This window comes from Micrasema longulum, unplaced genomic scaffold, assembly GCF_059751315.1.
Source record: "Micrasema longulum isolate JH-2025_06_02 unplaced genomic scaffold, ASM5975131v1 h1tg000720l, whole genome shotgun sequence".
NCBI lineage: Eukaryota > Metazoa > Arthropoda > Insecta > Trichoptera > Brachycentridae > Micrasema > Micrasema longulum.
The window spans coordinates 729,090-752,255 of NW_028277916.1; the positions used below are offsets into that span (position 1 = coordinate 729,090).

General features: G+C 32.0%; 2 protein-coding genes across 9 annotated transcripts in view; one reads left to right on the top strand and one right to left on the bottom strand.

The window, feature by feature from the left end:
• Tomosyn (syntaxin-binding protein tomosyn) overlaps positions 1-368 on the bottom strand; it is a 160,974-nt gene extending 160,606 nt beyond the window's left edge. For 6 of the 8 annotated variants that reach the window (XM_088229863.1, XM_088229862.1, XM_088229859.1 and 3 more), the window contains exon 1: positions 238-366. The gene's annotated coding sequence lies outside the window, so the exon portion shown is untranslated. Of the gene's footprint in view, positions 1-237 lie in introns of all 8 variants that reach the window. The other 2 variants (XM_088229865.1, XM_088229860.1) reach the window with 1 other exon arrangement.
• A 14,211-nt stretch (positions 369-14,579) lies between these two features.
• Positions 14,580-19,715, top strand: LOC148279491 (TATA-binding protein-associated factor 172-like). The gene is made up of 2 exons (XM_088229850.1): positions 14,580-14,809; positions 16,022-19,715. Exons 1-2 carry the CDS (start codon positions 14,580-14,582, stop codon positions 16,284-16,286), a joined length of 495 nt encoding a protein of 164 aa, XP_088085976.1. The 3' UTR covers positions 16,287-19,715.
• The last annotated feature ends 3,451 nt before the right edge of the window (positions 19,716-23,166 follow it).

Below are 23,166 nucleotides of genomic sequence, written 5' to 3' on the forward strand. Positions count from 1 at the left end.
GCTTAGTTTGATAGCCTATTAACCAAAACAGTAAATTATTCATTGTTTAATAACATGTTAATCTAGTTCTTTAGTACTGGACGTTTAATGGTGACAGGCGGCAGTTCGTGTCTGAACTGCAGGATACGGAGTTGACAGCTGACAGAAAAACCTGGATGCGTATATTTTAGGAAACAAAATACTTTAGATATTGAGTAATAACGACATAATTTGGTTGATAATACAAAATAAACTTACGGCTCGATAGCTTTGTTCCAGTTGATGATATATCCACTCAGCACGAAGGTTTCTATATGCACGACGTGCACATTTCCCTTCTCCGTGCCCACGTGTAGCCATTTGGATTGGAGCGGAAGATGCAAGCACGTGACCCTGTGATATAATAAACATGTTATGTAACAAAACTTTAACGTTATTAGATAATAAACCTATAACGAAACAAATCATATAACCTTGTTAGACAATAAACATATCATGTAAAACCCTGTGATAGTATGTAAGATATTAAAAAAAATGTTTAGTATTTTATTGCGCCACAACCCACAACATGCCAGGAGGCTGATTTAAAATACTGCCATATTTTTAAAGTTTAAAGAATATAACTTTTAATACCCCGTGATTCTTTTTAGCCGTTCTTTGGTTGTTCATTCGCTCTACACGTCTAATCCAACCCAGCACTTCTTTCTTGATTTTGTCGTTAATGCTTGCCTCAGCCTCATATAATGCACGAACCTTGACATTTGTACACTTATCATGCATATGTTTACAACACATTTGCCTATGAGACTTGGAAGTCATTTCGTTTTATAGAAAATTTATCGAACTACCAAAATAAAGCGCTCTCTGTTACCAATAAAAACATGTGTAATATATTATAATTCTTCAAATAATATAAATATTACTATCTGTACGTAAAAATTCCATTAATTAGCACATCCAATCAGGGTGCTCTAGAGAGGTTTGCTTGCAGAAATAATACGAACGGAAATATTTGAAAAATTCATAAGAACGCAATATTGATTTATTTTCAAAAATATTTTGGCGTAGGTTGCCTTTTTAAACAACAAAAGGAAATTAATCATTATTAAATAAAAAAAATAAACACAAAAATATGAACGAATTATCAGAATATTTTATTTTTACAGTAAACGCTTGAATTTTTTTTTATCTTTGGGACTTATAAACGTTTTGCGTAATAAAACATTTTCGTATGTCTCTATTTTTGATTCTTAAATATATTTTAAACGAGAAAAAGATAATGATGAAAAACGTATTTTAAAAGGAAAATAAAAATATTTTCATGTTTTTATCCCTTACAAACAGAGCTAAAGTAAATTATAACTATAAATCAGCGTAATAAGGCTGTAAAGCGTCGTTCAGTTGATTTATAGTAAAAAGCACCCAGAAAATTGCCATCATTATGATTAATATAATATAGTAAAAGAGCTATATTTTCTTATAAAAATAAATACGCCGAAAAAGCAAATTGTTAATAAAATATTTAAAAATAAATAAATTGAAAAGCTAAAATTCAAGACGGTGTAAAAAATTTCATTTCGTTATTTTTTACGAATTAAAAAAATGATAAAAAACAAAGTAACAATCATGAAATTTAAAAAATTCAATAAAGACTAGGAAAAAAATAAAGAAGTATATTTTAATAAACCTTGATCATCACTATTTCCCCATGCGCACCCGATAGGGCACCGCGACACACCGAATTCAGTGCATCTCCAAGATTTGTTGTATGAGGGTAGAGTGATCGGTTTTCGCGTCAGATCTAGTCCAGGGACTATCAATCAATTTTTTATGCTGACCTTATTAGAAATTGAACCCGAGACCTCAAGTATGAGTGAGGAAAACCTACGAACCAATACACTACAACGCGGAATAATGCCAATTTGATTTCCGTTTTCAGGATTTAAACTTGAGAGTGACATCGAATCGCAAATAGTTGTAATGGATTAAATTTTAATTTAATTACGTTACACATATTTTTATATTTATTTTTATTGCTAGATGCAATGAATTGTATGGAAAATACAGAAAAATGAAATAAACTTGAACAAAAAAGAACTCATGGTATGGTTTTATTCTACACACAGATTAAAGAAAAATATTTCGATAGCTCATTTAAATTTAGTTAAAAAGTTACACGATAAAAGTAAGAGATTATGTTTAGACCAATAGAACGTTTTTTATAAAATTAGTTTGTGCTGAAAATCATTCTAAGGATTATTTTATAATAACTTAAGAAAACAATTTATTACGATGCCGATGTTGGTAATTATATTATAAGAGAAGACATTAAATTATATATCTGTGGATAAATTACAGAGATCCAGACAAATTAAAATAATTATCTGGGAGCCATGAAGATTCTCATTGCTATCAGCTATGAATAAATTTCCCAGCAGTAAAGAAGATGGGGGCAGAGGTAGAAATGGTAATAAGATAAGAAAAGAGGGTAGCAAAAATAAAGACACAATAAGGGTAAGAAGAATATCCAAGGTAAAATATGTTTGTCCGCACAAAACAAAATAATAGAATGATTATTAAAAGATTTAACTACACTATTAAATGATCAATAATAATTCTGAATAAAAAATAAATATACCTATTGAAATACCAAGAAAATAAATGTTAGTTGATAAATATATTTAAAGCATTAATTTTTTTATATCAATTTGTTTCATGGGAGGTGTAGGGGTTTATAAAAGAGATGCTAGTCTGAGAAATTTAAGATTAACTAAATTTCCAAGTTATAAATAAACAATTATAATAAAAAATAAATTAAAAGGATTTATTTTTAAAGTTCAATGTTAGAGATGTTCTTTTGAAATTTCAAGGTCTGGCCCTGAAACATGGTGTATATTTATTTTAATGTACTTTTTTTTTCTGTAGTAAAAACAAATCAAAATATTATACACTCATATATATTTTCAAAATACATAATATCAAATGTATTCACACATTACAACGGGGATGAATTACATTTTAAAGAAAGTAATACAGAGTGTTTATTAAACCCTGTCACATCCGAAACCACGATGATCAGTATGAGCAAGAAGACATATTGGCACATGAAAATAAATATTTGAAACAAATAAAATTTAAAAAAATATAATATCAAAAAAGCAAATTGTTTCTGACTTATGCAGAGGAGAAACAAAGAGGAAGGGAGGGTGAGTCTGATACGCCAAAAACGCGCGGCCGCGCTCCCCTCGCCTCTCCTCTGCAAGTAAGCAACCATTTGTTTTGTTTAATATTTTATTTAGAAAAAATTCCTTTGCTCTGAATATTTTGTTAAATATGCTAATATGTCTTCTCGCCCATACTGATCGTCGTGGTTTCGGAAGTGACAGGGTATAAAGAACACCCTGTATAGAAGTCTAGGCATCTACAGGGCTTATGACCTGTCAATGGCTGGTTTAAGTGGACATTTTACACACTGTGTAACATTTACCATTCTGCTCATATTTTAACATCTATATTCCTTCAATTCTTTCATCTGTTGATGTTTGCGAAGTAAAAGAGCTGAAACTTTTATTTATGCGGGTGAGATTCATTAAGTTGAATTATTTCACCAACATACTTACATACAGATGAAAGAATTGAAGGAATATAGATGTTAAAACATTAGCAGAATGGTAAATGTTGCACAGTTGTAAAGCGGCCACTAAAACCAGCCAACGACAGGTCATAAGCCCTGTAGATGCCTAGACTTCTATATTAACTTCTTTAAAATGTTATTTGTCCCTGTTGTAATCAATTTTTCTTTTCTTTTTGTTCAGTTTCTTGTACACATGTTTCTTCATATGACTGTTGTAATTGGCTTAGGCCGAATATATAATAAATCAATAAACATTCCCAATCGTGTCACTATAAATATTTATAATATAATATGTATAATATAAACTACAGAAATAATTAAGCTGCATGATTCCTTAAAAAACAAAGAAAAATAAGTTACGTTGACTAGACAACAGACGCTGAGAAAAACTTTATAAATAATTCAAACGTTTTGAAGTGATTCCATTTTCCACTCGATGCCAGTAAAGTTAACCAACATGAAAAGGAACAACTAGAGCGCGTCGATTTGATTCATATCGCCATCTTCAACTGTCATTTAGTGGTAAAGTGGCATAGTGGAAATATCTCTCGCTAACTTGGTAAGGATTCCTTGCTGCTGGCTAGGAGCTACTTCACTCTGTTTCCGATAGCATCATCGAATTTCAACGTAACGAGGCGGGGGCGGGGTAGAGCTTCCGACGGAGATAGACGCATTTCCTTTTGTTTTCTTCACAAACAGGAAGTAAAATACGACAGTGTTGGACTGAATTGAAACCTTTAAAGTTTCGGCCGTGAGAGCAGTGATGCAAGATAGATTCGATTTCAGATAAAAAAACTTTAAAAGGAAGTTGGAGGAGACTATGATAAAGACAAAAAATATTATTTTTTGAAAAAATCTTCCGTGTGTGGTAAATATAGGATGGTAAATGGGAAAAATAAGACGTATTTAATTAAATTATATCAAATATATACATTTTGTCAGCCTCGTGGTGTAATGGTCAGCGCGTTTGCCTACCATGCAAGAGGTCTTGTTAATTTGAAATATTTATTTAAAAAAAATGCTTTTACACTAGAATATTTCCTATTCCCTAAAACGTAAGATAGATCACCTTACCTTCATGTAACAAAATTGATCAAGATACGCTGCGATTGGTGTACCAATCCAGTGCTCTATGCACCATTAGGTACGGAAAGGGAATGATGATGATGAGATTCATTTCAAAAGATTTTATATTAAATTATTATTTCGTTAGACGTAATAAATATAAATGAAAAAATACTATAATGAAAGTCTCTGCGGAACTTTTAAATGGCCGGATAAACGAAATACTAATTATATTATTCATAATTGAATTTTGTGGTCGAAAATTTTATTAAACGTAAGTTAATAATTTAATATTACCACTGACGGTAATATACAATTATTGATATGGTAATAATGATGTTTTTAAATTATTATCAGTTACTCATAAATACAATTTATTAGTACAATTACTTACTGATATTTAATAAAAGACATGTTTTTCTTGCTATGGTGATTTTTTTATTTTAGTTTTTATTTATTAGGACTAACTATAAAATATTTTGAAAATTTTTAAAGTCATTGATTTGTCACCGGAATTATTCCCACGTATATTATTCCGACTTTTAACATGTCCATCTTTGTAGTGCACGTTGGATTTGGTCATGCCGTATTTTTTTTCGGTGTTATTTGTTATTTGTATCATAAAAACTAGCATCGTTAATCTTTTGAGCCGTTATTTTGCAGTCCATTCGCGATTTCGTCGATATTGATCGTCTCCGTCTTTCACACAATATGGATCTCGACATATTTATATGTTTAGCGATTTGTGTTTCATTCACTTCTTTAAAGTGTTTTTCCATCCTTCCATCTGTTTTTTTATTCTACTGTCACTGATTTTTATTCCAGTATCATTCGTTATCACTTTTTCATACTTTTCTGCTGTCAAGTTTGAATATCATAAAAACTTTAATTTTGAAAAACTTACTAAAAAATACAAAGCTTCATTTTAAGAATTTCCAAGCCCTTTGAAAATCATAAACGTTTTATTTAAATTAAAAATCCCATCTACATTAATTACTGTGTCGGGGGTTTTTTTCTACAACTCTTTAATTTTAATAAATTACGGAAAAAACTTAAAACTTAGGTTAATACAAGTTAATGTAGAAAAAATATTTTTTATCCAACCGAAGATTTTTATGGAAGATTATTATTTAAAAAAACATTAATGACTTGCTAAAAATAACACTGAATTTACAAACGTCATATTAGTTCAGTCGAATAAAAGAATCATGTGCTTAGCCAGAAAGCTAAACTTTATATTTCAGATTGTATTTTTGGACAAAAGTTAAAGATATCTTAAACGAACATCTGATCGAAAACACAAAAACGTATCTGATTTCGAACCGAAACACGTAGTTAGAAATAAAATCGGAATATGTGAAACATTCTGAAAAGACAAGTTCCTGCTGATGACAGATTCATTTTATAATCGTGTTTTGACAGGAAAAAAAATATGGCAAAATATTCCAAATAGAGAAATAAGTCATTCAAATTTTCGAAACCCATCTCAGTTCATTTTGAAAAAAAAAGTAAAATTCAAGTGAGACACTTCAGCATAACCAATACATTAAAGTCAATAAAGAATGATCTTCTCAATTTTTCTATTTAAATTTATTTCAACAGAGAGGGAAAACGTTTTTATTTTTTACTTAACGCGACGAAATTGGAGAAACGTATTACGGAAAAGTAATGAATTTTTAATTAAATTGTTTAAAAAGAAAGAAAATGCAAAACGCGAATACGTAATATCTTTTGAAAAGTAAATGAGGGTATTCGAAGCAAACTTGAAGATCTCTATTGAACGAGTTACTGATATATTAGCGAAAAACTTTGAAAAAAGAATTGGGAGATTTCTAGTTATGCTTCAGTAACTCAATGGAGAATGCTTAGTTTGCGAAGTCAAGTGGTATAGTTGAAATTCGTTTTTGAAAGATTTAGAGACGGTTTTGAATTACGCTATTATATAGGTAAGTGTATAGTTATTTTGGCATCAATAACTAATTTTCCGTTTTTGGTAGAGATTTCTAAGTTTGCTCCTAATACCCTCAAATGAGAAAATCGAAAATAACCCCACAAGATTACAACTTAACAAAAGTATCTAATCTAAAAAAATTCCAACACAAAATAATAACACAACATAGACATATTTTTGTGCACAATATTTTGAGTATATCCTAATGTTTGTATAAAAGGCTGGATTTTACTCCTTAGGGATTAATAAATATTATAATTCATAAGAGTACAATCTAACCTTGTCTAAAAACATTTGGACATACTCAAAATATTGTTGATTAAGCCCTTCGGCATAAACAGAAGTACAAAAATTGAAAAGTATTTTCAGGCATTGCCTACTGGGTGAAATAATTCACCCAGATGGATTTTAGTCAAATCAATAAAGATTTCAGTTCTTTTACTTTGCAAAAGTCAACAGATGGATAAGTTAAGGAAATGTGGATGTTAAACCATAGGCAGAGGAAGAAATGGTACATTGTATGTAAATTGGTTACTTAAACCAGACAATGGCAGGTTATAAGCTCTATAAAGGCCTAGAATTCTATATTCTTTTCTCAAAAATGTTATTCCCTCTCTGTCGCAATGGATTTTAATATTTTTCTTATTTTTCAGTAGATGATAGAAAAGTCAGCGTACTTTTGGCGTTTTATTTAAATTAATGTTGTTTTATAACACTTATTGCAGAATTCAAAGTAATTTTACCTGAAAAATTCAATAAAATAGATCGACGGCGGAAACGCAAAAATTACTAAGCGACATGTAGCCAACTTTACAGAAGAGCCAATTAAAGTTATTTTAATTAATAAACAACCAAATTTTTTTTTATTGAAATTATATAGAAATCACGCCAATATAACAGAAAAATACATTTTTTTAAAAAAATATTTTTTTTATTTATTTGGTAAAAAAAAACAATTTTTTCATACAATGTATGTAGAAAATAAGAGTACATAGAAACTAAAATTATTAAAACAGTCAATACACATTTTCCACAGTTATATAATCATATCACAGTGATAAATAATAGTCAAATATATTTGAAATACAACGCTGTGTTTCTAGACCACTTGAGTTTATTTCAAAGCACTACTAGCTTCAGAAGGCATAGATCCTTTCATCTACAGGTATTATAAATAAACATAAATATACAAAAATGAAAAACCTAAGTACTGACGGGGGTGGAAGGTGCTAATAAAGGAAGGGGGGTTATATAAGGGGAATATTATAAGTAATGGTGAGGGATTTTCAAATTTAATATTATAAAACGTTTTTTCGAAATTTAGTTTTTTTTTGTATTTCTAGATTTATTCATTACTTTGCGTTTACTTGTTATATAATGAAGGAGTTGGATTCCGAAACAAGAAGTGGTTTAAAATAAACTCTAGTGGTTGAAAAACAAAATGTTTTTAATAATATATTCAATCATGTTATTCCACAATGTTCATGAAGATTGTGATATAAATTATTATTTGATTGGCTCCTCTGTGAAGTTGGCTACACGTCGCTTAGTAATTTTTTGCCTGTCTACTGCCGATTTTATCATATTGGTTTTACGACCGTAAAATATATGTGGGCTTATATTAAAAAAAAACTTAAGACGGAAAATTCTAATGAAATAATATTATTAAAAAGTTTAATTCCACCAATCAGAAGTTGATTAAACGTGCTTTTCGTCTTCAAAACAGTCAGTGTTTTAAGGAAAGTTTTTTTTCCGTTACAAAGTAAATTTTAGTACTTAATTTTTTGAAGAGACTGAAAAAATAAAACCGCCAAAAAATTAAAAAATGACAAAAAGAAATCGGAGAAAAGTAGGTAACGATTTCAATCTGAAATATTTAAAAAATATTAAATTTCTGCACGTTTTTGAGGGTTGTTTTTCTGACGGTGGAATAACAGATGGCGGGTGATTTTATATTCATATCCCGCCAAAATCATCGTATCGAATTTCTTCCATTTCGTTATTCGCAAGCCGTATCTAAATTCGAAACTTGCCAACGACAAACAAATTGAACCAATCTGAAAATTTCTCACGACATTCGTAGGATTCGTACCAAATTCGAAAGAACCGGCGCATACGATAAATTCATATTCCGATATGCGATGCTCGTCCCGCCCTGTTTACCAATCTCATTTATAACGCCACACCTGGTTCTCGACTTCTTCCTAGACTTGAAGATAAGTTACTTGCGAAATCGTTCGGATGATATTATATATATCTTTAAATTTAAACATAGTTATTTAGTAATTTGAAGTTATATAATTTCAAATATACATGAGAAGAAAAAAAAATACATAAAAAGAAAAACAGAAAATTATAAAACAGTAATAATAATTAAAATAGAATGCTGTTTTTACTCGAGTTCGAAAAATTTCTTTAAATTCAGTTTGAATTTATTTAGTGATATATAAGTTTCAATAGTTTTTAATTCATCGGGGAGATTATTATAATTTTTTAAGACCTGTGCCAAATTTAGGAAATTAAATTTTATTTTGGTATCTGAGTGACTTATTCATCTAAAATAAGCTTAATTTTTCTTCTTTGTAAATTTGTACAGTATAATTTATTTTGTAAACAGTGTCTACAGTGTGAACTTTAAATAATTTATGTAAATTTTTCGAATTGAATATTGAGAGTTTCTTTAAAATTCCTTTGATAAGTAATCATTGTACTATTTTTTGTGTATTTTTTTATTTATTTATACAAATACATATATAATAACCAAAGAATAATAATAACGTATCTTAAACTCAATGAGGCCAAGAGCCCTGAGTTGAGATGGGATACAACATAATGGAAAGTGGAAGCATATTTTAAGAGGGTTTAATATATTGACATATGCACCACCCCATCCAACAATATTATATTGTAATAAAGATTGTACAATTGAGTAATAAGCTATTATTTTATTTTTTTAATTATTTTTTATTTATTTAACTTTTTGTATATAATATTATATTTCTTAACATAATAAATATGTATATACATTTTCTAATACGTTAAATTGTTCACTAATACATATGTTCTCTTCATTTTAAGTTTTGGCCTATTAAATTGAATAGGCCAAAACTTAAATTAAATTGAACATCAAGATGTTCAATTTAATTTGTTGTATCTAGTACTGAACATGTTTGATTGCAGTTTGTTTTGTTGCAATTGTTTTGGTGAATAATTATTTTTATTAGCTAATCTAATCTAAAAAAGTTTTGTTAGTAAAAATGGGATAATTTTTGCCTTTTCCGTATTGAAAGATAATATATTTTTGTTAAATCATAATTTTAATTCATTTATAACGTCAGTAGCTTCTAAATTTACATGAATAAGAAAAAATAAATTAGGGTGGAATAAATCGATTTTCACGTTGTGCAATAACGCTCATTAGAGTTCTTTAAACTCAACCCAAAGAAAAACTTTGTTACCAAATGAGTCGTGGACCATTTTATTTTTCTAAAGGAATTCTCTAGTGCTATTTTGATCAATGTGATTAAAAATCAATAAGAAAAAACAAATATGTAATTATTTTATTAAAAACAAAACGAAAATAAACGCACCTTTAGACTGAAAATGTAATTTATAAAAAGTTGCTGACCATTACAGTAATTATATTTAACAATATTTTTAGTTTGTTCAAATGTTTGTTAGCAAAGGGAGTTGTGATAAACGTTATAAAAATTTAGAAACGGCAACATATTTATGTTATTAACATATTATAACAACAGAAAAGTGGCCAGTTTACACACTTTAACATTCACCATTCTGCATGTTTGAAGATCCATATTTCTTACACTTGCCTATTTGTTTATTTTTGTGAAGTAAAACCAGCCAATAACAATTCAAAAGCCCCTTGAATGCCCAGACTTTGATATTTTATTATCTAAAATGTTTTCCATTTCTGTTGTCATATATGTTAGTGATAGGGAAGATCTCGTTTTTTTTATAATTTTAAATTAATAAGGGTCTATGAAATTCTGCGAGTAAAAAAATATTTTTTTTTTGTACTTAGTAGCACAAAAAATAATTTTTAATTTTTAATTACCGTGAAAAAGTTCCATTGCATTGACCACGTCCCTAATACGTAACGAATTGGTTAATTTTTAACTTTGTTTGTGACCGTTTAAATTTGAAAAAAACATCGTTATGAATCTTGACGTCACAATTGTCAAGGCCAAACATGTCGTGTTTTGGTAGAGGCATATTTAAAAAAAAAATATGGATTAAAACATCTCTCCACAACATTTGTATTGATTTTATATATTTCAGAGAGATCACATATTTTAGTATTCGTAGTATGTGATATTTCGCTATTCCATTTGTTCAAAGTTTTTCAATGTAATCCGCATTTAAATAGTGCTAAGGGCACTGAATTATGAGTTATACTAAGTGCAGTATACTTAGATTCATTGTTTCTCAAAAGTAAGAAACTGGTAAAAAAAATAATTAAATAGTAATTAAAAGTACTTTTTAACCGACGATTTTCCTTAGATAAATTTTGAATATCTTTTATCCGGCGGTACAAAAATTTAAGAACGGTTTAGGCAGACTGTTTCTAAGGCTTAATTTATGTTTATAATTTCATTTGATACCGTAGAAAATTTGCGGTAAGAAAAATCGAAACTTTTTCGATATACTATGTAAAAGATGTAATGGAAAATGAAATCTATGCAAAAGATAAAGCTCAATAAGTGTAGAAAATCAAAATTCTAATTTCAATATCGCTTAAGTTATCTAAAACATACTTTGAAACCGTTTAATAGTATACGGTCCATCTTTAAAACGATTTCAGTATATCTAGCAATGTACAAATCCGTTTAACCACCAATGAAAATTTTAATGGTACTCGTATGTTGTAAACTCTAAATCAAACACAGAGGCTATGTTTCTTAATTTAATTGTGACAATTGATTTCTTGGGGCTCAAATTTTGGTAGGGCCGCGGTGGTGCATATTTTGCTGGAAAATATGTACATATAAAATGCCGTGTAATGCTGCAGTTGCATTCCATCAGCAACACTACCAATAGTCCTACTCCCTAGCGTCCATGAGTGGTCTCTTTGGCCCCGCGAGCCCTGGGCAATGTGGCCACTGGCATTAACATCACTGCCATAGCAGATAGGGAGAGGATGAATGGCGAGTGTCCGGCGCCATAAAACGGGACCCCTCCAGCTAAGGGTAGGTAAGGGTACTATGGAACATACTATTTGATGACTTGCTGCGTTTACCTTTTCCGGCAGGCAGCGATATGGTGGCTTACGCAGACGACGCTCTTCTTCTCTTGTCAGGAGACACTAGAAGGGAGTTGGAAATTAGGGGGTGTGAGGCACTTAAACTAATTTTAGAATGGGGAAATAGGAACAGACTAACATTCTCACCGCAAAAGACTATGGGACTCATGGTGAAGGGTATCTCTGACAGAGGAAGAAAACCCACAATCAGGATGGGTGGGCGGGGAATACGATTTTTCCAAGATGTAAGGTACTTGGGTGTCCTTTTGGATACCCAAGGATCGTTTTTGGCTCATGCCAAAATGATATCCTCAAAGGCGTCTTCGCTTTTTATGAAAGTACGAAGGGTGAGCCGAGCAACGTGGGGAATAAAAAGTAATGGGGTCCGACTAATATACCGAGGAACTTATGTCGCACAGTTAACATATGCTGCTAAAGTTTGGGCTCATCGTGCATCCTCTGGTGGCGTCTACAGGACCCTCCTGAGTGGCCAAAGAGCCCCTCTAATTGCACTCACGGGTGCTTATAGAACTGTGTCCACAGCCGCTTTACCTGTCCTGGCCGGGGAACTTCCGGCAGACTTAGAGGTAATGGAATCTGTTGCGGTGAAACTACTAAAAAAAGGTGAGTTGGTTACATATTTTGACATCAGTGTTCAACACCGAGAGGGTAGTAGATTAAAACCATTGACAAAAAGAATAACAGAAAAAACTATTGACGAGTGGCAAATTAGGTGGGATGCATCTCTGACGGGGCGCTGGACGCATACATTTTTTCCGGACATACGAAAAAGACTAAGCCTTAAGAAAATTAACTTGAATCACTGTGTTGTCCAGATGTTGTCTGGACATGGTGAGTTTAGGTCAAAACTATATGACCTCGCACTAGTAAGAGATCCTGAATGTACTTGCGGGGAGCCCCGTCAGACGGCTGAACATATCCTATGGCATTGCCCGATTTTAGATACTGAAAGGGAAAACATGCTAAACGGCTTGACAGAGGTGACGAGGCCGATGTGGAATCCAAGCTTATTGGCTAATCCAACTAACGTCAAAGCATTTTTTCATTTTGTGAGCGAATGGGTAGAAAAATGGGAGGAACTGGGTAAAGGCCTACCATGAGTACTAAATCAGTTTAAGATGAAGGGATGCATACTTGGGTACTAGCATTGGTTGTCTGAACTGAACTCTTGTCCGTCTGTGTTGTTTCTGTCCCATAGAAGGGAAATGGTAAATTACAAATTTAAATAGTAGACTAACTCAAGAGAACCACGCGCCGACCATGCTCTAGGACCCGTTTCGTCTGCTTTAAGGTCTGTGAGATTGTTAGGACGATTAAGGTCTTTGCATAGGATTGTTTCTACTGTTGGTATTAGGAAAATGGTTTTTGCGAGGAAATCAGTACTATGAAGAAAAGTAATTTCGCCTGAGTTCGATAGGGATCGTGTTAGGATCTGTGTTAGGATTTTGCCGGTAGTGTCTTAATGATTTAATGTTCCACTGTGATTTGTTATAGATACGTATTGTTTTTCTTCTGTTGATTGAGTGCATGTTGTATAGGGCAAATTATTCTAATGTTTCCTATATGTATTTGGGTTTCGTGTCGTTTGATTGATTTGTTTGTATTACTACGTTCTTCTTCCTTTCCGATGCGGGATCTGGAGTGTACGGCCCTGGTCTCAATTTAGAACTAACACTGTATTCCTCCACTGTAATACTGGGAAATTAGAAAAGGGTAATTGTGCTGACCATGTGTATTTGATTGATCACAAACTGACAAAACTGCAGTGAGGGGTACAATGAAAGTTTTTAAAGTTTTTTTGTTTTGTTATTTTCGCGGTTTGATTGTAAAGAAATATTAAATTTTCGCTTAATTAGTTTAAAAAAAAAAAAAATGATATTGATATGCGAAACTGAAGAAAGACTCAAGTCTTTATGAACAGTTTCGGGAAAGGGGTGGATGCTTTCATTGTATATAATCAGCGACGCAGAACTCCATTATTTTGCTCTTGCGAATATGTATTATGGTATTTCCCTTCCTGAATGAGGAAAAGGACGGGACAGTATCTTATATGAGTGCTTATAATTTAATTAAAATTTAATTTTACATAATTGTACTACATCTAATTTCACTTAATTGTACCCTTTTTTGATGTTTTGCACACAGAACATTTATTTTCATTTTTATTTAATATGATATAAAGTTACAACATGTTAACAAAAAGAAAGCAAAAACCAAAAAAAAAGCAACCTCTTGTGCTTGCTGTGGAATTACAATATTAATAATTTAAGCACAAAATACACATATATTTAAAAAATTAAATGAAGGAACATATTATATTATTACTATGATTAACGCCGATTTTCGGCATTGAACTGAAACTGAACTGAATATTGGTTGATTTGATAGATGTTGCCAGAACAGTCTGGAATCCAGACTGAGTTTAGAACATTAGTAATTTCAGACTATTTAGTCAGTTTGTTAGCTCATGGGTTGAGAAATGGGAGACTCTCAGGGGTGCTTCATAATATGGTGACCGATATTAGCAGTATTCTCGTCTTTTAGAAATCGTGCAGAATGGTTGGTAATTTTATACATTGTCAAAGGAGCTCAACATCAATGTGCACTTGCGAAGATATTTTTGAGCTTAGAAAGATTTGCGTATACAAAATTTACAATTGCTGCTTTCAATGCTACTCCTACCATCAGCCTGCCCTTCTAATAATAATAATTTTCTAATGCAGGTGGGAGGTCTGGGTTTGAACCTTACGGGAGCCGATACGGTGATCTTCGTGGAGCACGACTGGAACCCCATGAAAGATCTGCAGGCCATGGACCGAGCGCATCGCATCGGCCAAAAGAAGGTGGTCAATGTTTACCGCCTCATCACTCGTGCCACACTGGAGGAGAAAATCATGGGGTAAGATTACCGTGATATATATATATCTATCATCCTAATGTCGGAAGCCAACTCATAATTATTTTGTAGTTTCGTCAATATTATTTTTATTGTCACAAATATTAAAAAAACATATTTTGCTGGAAAATGTGGTAATTTGACATTCTGCATCCAAGCAAGAATACAGTTTTGGGTGTAAAATAGAACCAAAACCCTAGACCAGGGTGCTCAAACGGTCGATCGACGAGAAAGCACTCGCGATCGACAAGTCGATCGCGAGTGCTTTTTGAGTCTATATTTACAGAAAAAAAATTTGTGCATATTGTGCAGAAAAGTAATATCTATGCCACGACACACCCTACTTAGACGAAAATCCTGCATCACACATACTTGCAGCCTCTCAGAGTCCATCGATTATAGTCTAACAATATTGAGGTAGATCGCCAGATGATGAGTTGAGATAACTCCGCCTTGAGGTGTAATTATTGGTGTGTTTGCCTACCGTGATTTTGAATTAAGATGGTATTAATTCTGTTTGTCGCAAGAAGCAAAATTAGCAGTTCAGTTGTATGGGAGTGAAGTATGGAATTGGAAAAACAGGATGAAAGTAGCCTAAATGCTGACGAAATGCGATCTCTCGGGCAAAAATGTGGTAAAACTATGTACGATAGATGCACAAATGTTGAGATCCGTACAGGCAGAGGTAAGCATTATCGACAAAATCAAGAAAGGAGCTCTGCGTTGGTTTGGACATGTAGAGCGAATGGACAGCGAAAGAACGGCTAAAAATATTAACAATACGAATGTTGATGGATGCAGAAATAGAGGAAGACCGAGAAAGACATGGCATGACCATATCCAACAAATACTTGAAGATGGACACGAAAGTCAGAAAAATCGGCACGCGTGCATGAGAAAATGTATAAATATAGAGAAAGGGAGATCTGTATGTAATGATAGAGTGATGTGGCGGAGAGGATAGCCTCTCTGCCTACCCTTACGGTGAAATGACATGACGGTTGGTTTGTTGTTGTTGTTAATTCAATAATTTCCTATAGGTGTAGGTACATAAAAAAATCTAAGATTCAACCATCTGCAAACATCCTATTTTAAATTTTTGTTTCTTTTAAAAACGAGGTAAAATATATTTATGTACATAAGTATTTAAGCTTTTTGTTTTTTTTTAAATTTATTTTTAATATCTTACAAATTAAATTCATAAAATGATTTCAGATTGCAAAAATTCAAACTTCTAACTGCAAGTACTATAATAAGCAGCGAAAATGCTTCCTTGGAGACTATGGGCACCGACAAACTGTTGGATCTCTTCCATTTGGACAAGTCCCGTGGAGCAGCGGCTTCCGGAAGCAACGCGTCAGACACGGGGCCGGCTTCCGCCAAGACTATCCTGGACAACCTTCCCGAGCTGTGGGATGACCAGCAATACGAGACTGAATATGATATGACCAACTTTGTGAAGAACTTGGCGAGGAATTGATACTTGGCCTTAGGGCTACAAGTACACTGGAAAAAAATTATGATCTACAGGAACTTTTGTGAAATGATGGCTTTCGTGACTTTAAAATATTGACTCATGAGTGTGGGAATTCCGTTCCGGTGACTCATAAAAAAAAAAAAATAATTATTAAGTATTTATTGATGCTACAAGCTAAAAATATTAATATGAATTACAATTCAAAACTGATTGAGAAGCATATTATAATAATGTTTATTATGTTTCTAGTCGTGGGGATGTTCGAGAAATGGTACAAGGTTTACCTTTAAATCTCCAATAGAGTAGTTACTTTGTATAATTGTAAAATTTTTCAATATGTTGCCAAAGGAAATCAGGATTTATGTTTGTATACTCTTATTGTTTTTACTGGAAGCCAGTAAATTTATTCTGTAACAGAATTTAGTTTAATGAATTGTGATTATTTACTGACCATCATTTTCACCCAAGACAAAACATCCCAATCAATGCAATCACTTACGGAAGATACATCGTATCTAATTTTAACCGGGTTGTGGTCCTGTGGTAGTATTGTGGACTCACGGACCAAAGGTCCAAAATGAACTCAAATATTGAGATGCCATAAATCTAAAATTTTTGTGATCTAACGGTACTTTTTATTCTAATTCAACTGTGTTTTTAACGCTTACTTTTTATTTATTTATAAATCATATAATACAAGGAATAGTCGGGAGTTCGTCAAGATTGCGTCCTTGCACCGTTCCTTTTTATCATCCTCATAGACTTCATCCTAAGAAAGCCAATTCCACTAGAATAAGGTCGTGGTCCCGTGCTTGTATTGTGAACTTACGGAATAAAGGTCCGAGGTTCAAATCCCACTACCACAACTCGATTCCCATTTTTCCAGCACAGGTTATTTACTAATTTTAGGAAATTGTCTGAAAATTTAAATAATTTAGTAAAAAATAAGAACTCTAGTATTTCTCTTTTTAAACAAAAAAAAAGTTACAACAGTTTCTAAAAGAAATGTAAAATTAAAAATTAGTTTATATTCAGACTATGAATTTTATGTGCTAGTAAATTTTTTACAGTACACTAAATAAAACTTTATAATATGCTGTTGCCTTTTTGTACACTTTCGTCTATTTACTTCTGTCCGCCTCGTGGTCTAGTGGTTAGCGTGATTGTCTACCATGTCAAGGTCTCAGGCTTGATTTCTCAGTGTGGTTAACATAAAATATGAATTTATTTTTAAAAAACTGTTTTTGCACCTTAGTATTTCACGAGCGCTAGAAGAGTAAGACTGATCATTTTGTCTTCATGAAATATGATCGACATACGCCGCGATAGCTGTAACAATGCAGTGTCCTGTGCACCGTTGGGTGCGGATAAGGAAATGATGACGATGTACATTCACTTAGGTTTTTATGCGTAGAATTTAGACAGCAATATGCAATAGTAGCCCATTACAGTCAATTAAATTTAATATTGCATCAGCTGGATGCAGAACTCATTTGACTAAAATTTTCAGGAGGGCAATTTGAAATGAAATATTGGGGATTTTAATAAATTCTCGCTGTTTTTTCTGAAAATTAATGCCTCATTTAAAAAAAATAGTAAAGAACATGTAATTGAAAGTATTGTCCATCGCTAGCAACTACTTTCTTTCATATTTCTAGCAGCACATGATTGCCATTTTGATTGAATGACTCATCTTTTGAGGTTATCCGCGAATCGGGCCATTTATCGGCAACTTCGTAAGGATAGAAGTGGTGCTCAGCCAGGCCATGAGTCATCGATCAAAACAAGCGGTAATCAGAAGGAGCAATGTTTGGTGAATGCGGCGGGTGGAGTAGGACTTCCCATTTAAGCGTTTCCAAGTATGTTTTGACTGGCCTTGCAACATGTGGATCAGCGTTGTCTCACTGCAAAATTACTTTGTTGTGTCTCTCCTCGTATTGTGGCCGTTTTTCCTTCAATGCTCAGCTTAAACACATTCATTGTGGTCGATAGCGATCTCCCGTGATTGTGACATATAATAGTTCTGCATTCAGCCAGCGATTGGTGTATGATCAATGTTCAGAGTCTCAGAGAAGTTACCTGCTAAGGCTTTAAGGTGTGTTTTCATACAAAAATTAATTAATTTAATTTTCGATTAGAGGTCAATATGATTTATGGAAATCATCTTTATTAATTATGTATTTATAACTAGATAATGGAATCAATATTAATATTTTATATAAATCCCTAATCGAGAATTTATAATGTATGAACACCATTGCTATTTTCAATTGACCGTACTTTTTATTTTGCTTTTTTGGGCTTCAAGCCTAGAAAAACATATAAGTTAATATGTGAACCCTTTTTCATTTAATACAATGATGCCTTTGGTATTGTGTCCTAGTTTTTAGAATATCTAGAGTAACGAAGTCATCGTTTTTAAAATATTGTAAATAAGCAACTTTGTATTGAACCAGGATTAAGACATTTTTTATTCTTATACAGATGATCCTATAAACTGGGGTTAATTTACATATTTATAAAAAGTGATAGCAGATATCTAGCACTACATGAATTAATATAATATACACACATAATGTTTGACAATAAAATAAGCATTGGTTGTCACGTAAAATAAATAAATGTTAGTGATTATTTTAACTTGTACAGCGTCAGCACCTTTAGTCCATTCGTAGCCAATGTGTTGCTATTACTATGGCATATTTTGTATGAGAAATGTAATGTAGGGCTCAAACAACAATTTATTAAATAGCTGCCTCTATTACCAAAGATATTGATGCATTAAGTCTGTTCTTCGTCCTATTGCAAGGTTGAATAATATATGTAAACAATATATTATAATAATTATTTATTTTTAGCTATGTTAGCAATTTTTAAGTGTTTTTTCTCTCTAATTTGTTGGCATTTATACGTTTTGATACAAGGTATTGTATTTCCTCTACCGTACTTCTTATTATTTATTAAAAAAACCTGCTTTTAGTTTGATTTTGAATAGTTTTTTTTCTATCTTTAAGGATAATTTAATGACCTCTTAAAGTGGCACCATTAACATGTTATTTATAAATTGGGACTCCTCGACTGTATACTCTCATTTTAAAACTAAGAAGTCATAACAATAATATTTTCTTCCTCCGTTCACCTGGTCTTCCAAAATGCAATAAATACATTCATAAGTATAATTCTTGAACAAAATACAAACCAATAGATTTAATTTTCTCATTGGTTTATATATTTTCAAAACTTTCAGACCACTTAAGAACTCGTAATAAAAACATCTAGGGTTTGTTTGAAATTTCATAATTATTAGGGTGCATTATGTTATATTATTGTGTGTTCATGTTGAAAATACTCAGAACAATAAGAATTGTTCAGGTTTAAGTGTGCCATTTGTGTTAATTTATAAATAAACAATAATAAAGGTGTGCTTTCTAATTCTGCATTTTATTTCTGACCCCCCATTATTAGTTTCAATCAAAACTAAATATAAATGTGTTTTTAATCCTCTTAGAATTTTATCTAGATACATATGGATAGTTACATACTTACGGATCGTCTCCTGGGTGATCCCGTTTAGGTTAGATTCGTTCTGACATTTCGGTGACCGTTGCAGGAGCTATCTTTAGGCTGAACTATGTGAAAACGACTCCTGCAACTCGCTCAAAAAAGATGATACTCATTGATAACAGTGACTGTGAAAATCTACTCACCTAGTTATGTATATGAGGGTATTGGAAGCAAACTTAGAAATCTCCGTTGAAGGAGTTACTGAGATATTTGCGAAAAAAAATTAAAAAAGAATTGTAAGATTTCTGATTATGCTTCACTAACTCAATGGAGAATGCTTATTTTGCGGTGTCAAGAAGTATAATTGAAATATGTTTTTGCAAGATTTAGAAACGGTTTTGAATTACGCTATTATTTAGGTTGGTATTTTATATACATATTTATTTAACACTTTATGTACATATTTATTTAACACTTTATTTACATGGGGCTCAAATTTTGGTAGGGCTGCGGTGGTGCATATTTTGCTGGAAAATATGTACATATAAAATGCAGTGTAATGCCGCAGTTGCATTCCATCAGCAACACTACCAATAGTCCTACTCCCTAGCGTCCATGAGTGGTCTCTTTGGCCCCGCGAGCCCTGGGCAATGTGGCCACTGGCATTAACGTCAGTGCCATAGCAGATAGGGAGAGGATGAATGGCGAGTGTCCGGCGCCATAAAACGGGACCCCTCCAGCTAAGGGTAGGTAACCTCGACAGAAAATTCACCGAAGATAGATTTTTATGTATAGTTTATTTTGGTATCAATAACTAATTTTCCGTTTTTGGTGGAGATTTATAAGTTTGCTTCTAATACCCTCACAGCCTTGTCTTCTAATGACTTCTTTATTGTTTTCTGCAATATCTGTATATATGATAGTATAATTAATGTCTGTCTAGGTATATGATCATTAATTAAAATGACTATTCATCTCTATATATTATTCATCTTGAGGGTATGATCGTTGTGATCTAACACATTTTTAAAGAAAACATATAGCTTTTACAATTATAAAGAAAATATTTTGAATAAGTGCAAAATTGGCAAGTAATTAAAGGTCTCAATTATAAAGGCACATTGAATGCTTATGACGTTACATCCCTTCTGCCTACTCTTAAAAGAGAATGGCTTGATGGTATGTAGTTTATAATGTCGGGTTTTAATATTATAAAATATACCCGAAAAGTATGCCAAATCGTATTTAAAAAAAAACAAATTTCCGTAATACTCTTTAAAAGTTTTTCCCTGTGTACTGGAAATTTTTGTACAAAAGGGAAAATATCAAGTAAAATCAGAGGCTTAAGAAGTAATTTAAAATTAAAATTAAAATGTATGGAAAAATAGAGGAATCGGAAAAAGTTGAACACTGGAAAGGTAAATGTTTTTATTTTTTGTTATTTAAAAAAAAAAAAAATAGGCGAGAAAATGGTTACACAAGTTTACATGGCATGATGGTAAGTAGTACCTAATGTTTCTAACAAAATACTTGAAAAAGTAATGGTAAACACCTACCATACCTAAGACGTGTTATAATTTATGATAGTATGTTTGCATTTCACAGTTATTTTATAAATTATTGAAAAACACTATAAAATATACTGAGGTATAATCAAATAGAGACGATGCTTCATATAACGATTGTTTGAAATTACGTTCCGAAAAATTGGCAAGCAAAACACGTAGTAAAGTAAAAAAGACTCACTATCTATGCCAGTTTACTGCGAATTCAAAGCTGTATGTCACACATTTTTACGCTGCTTCACGTAACTGACTATAAGTTAGGTTTCGGAACTTAGGTTGAATGGGTGCTTAATGCTGCATCTAGTGTATGAAGGATAAAATTTAAAATTATCATATTTTCGTGGTAGTTCAGATGCACAATGAATTTTCCTGGGTTATTATCTCAGAGTAACAATTCGCCTACTTATAGAGGAGCCCTTTCGTTCTTTGCATATAACTAAAGAGTTCAAAATTTTTGGTTTCTGAATACCTATGGCCCGTTGTGTTGCTGTAAGCTGTAGCTAACTTCGTGATTGATAATCATGGAATGGTTTTTGTCCATATGGGCGGCTCTATAACCAGCAGAGTGTAATCACTCTAAGGTTATTATGATGGTTAATCTGAAATCTGTGTGATTTAACACTCAACGATTTTATGAGATTTTTTAAATTACCAAGTACCGCCAAAATGATGTAATAAACCAGAGAAACTTAAAAAAGATATCATTTTTCAATAACAGTAAATGTTTTTCAAATAAGTACACAAAAACAATATAACCATTAAAGAGTTTTTTATTACTAATATTTAAAGCATTAACTTTGTGGTTAAACATTTTACTAAATGTTATTAAATATTTGTATAGACATAGAAACCAGTAAACATAGAAAAGTAGGTAAGTGTTTATATACAAATTTTTAATAACGTTTAGAAAAGAGTTTTTTCTTTGCTAAAAATAAATATTCTGATAAATACTATTTATCAAAATCGTTTGTTGATCATAATATTGTAACCAGTAACCGCCATCGATTTCAAAATATTGTTTTTTTGTTTTGGAACACAATTTAAAAGCGTAGTTAATAATTAAAACACCAGATAGCGCTGGCGTACATCAACACCATGGCGAGCGCGACGTCAAGTGCGTGAATGCTTTTTGTTTTGTGTTGACAATATTGTTTTCTTGATGTTTTTAAATAGTGAGTTAATTAATTTAAGTGTTAAGTGTGTCTTTTTATTCTATGGTGCCTTCTTTTTACGGATTAAATAGTGATTTTTAGTGTATATTTGTTACTTGAGGAACTCATTGGATTACTTCGGGATATCAGGTGCCGCTGAGGTAAGAAAGTATGAAGCTTCTTTGAAGATTCCGACAAACTTCTATAATTAACCACTTTTCATTTACTTGCAAACTCATTTAAAAGTATGTTTGTATCTATTTTCCGCTTATTTCACGCGATATTAGCACGGATGAGTCAGAAAATTCTGGCGGAGTTATTGTATTTTTATAACCGCATCTCAGCTTGTAAGGTTAGGTTTACCTTGTGGCTATTTTTTATGTTGGTACGTACAGAGTTTATTACTTCAGTTGATGTTGGACGGGTTGCTTCATTAAATAAAAAAACTGTTTTTAAATACTTAATTCGATAACTATTTGCGTTCACTTTGAGAACGAGTTGCCCTGTGGTAAATTTTACCGAAAAATACATGTCAAAAACTTTGAAGTGTTTACAATCACAAACTTCAAGCGTGCAGTTTTCTGTTTTGGAATGTTTGTCTTCCGTCTACAGATAATCTTCATCTTAAAGAACCTGAATCGGTATAAACTTTCAATAAGGGTA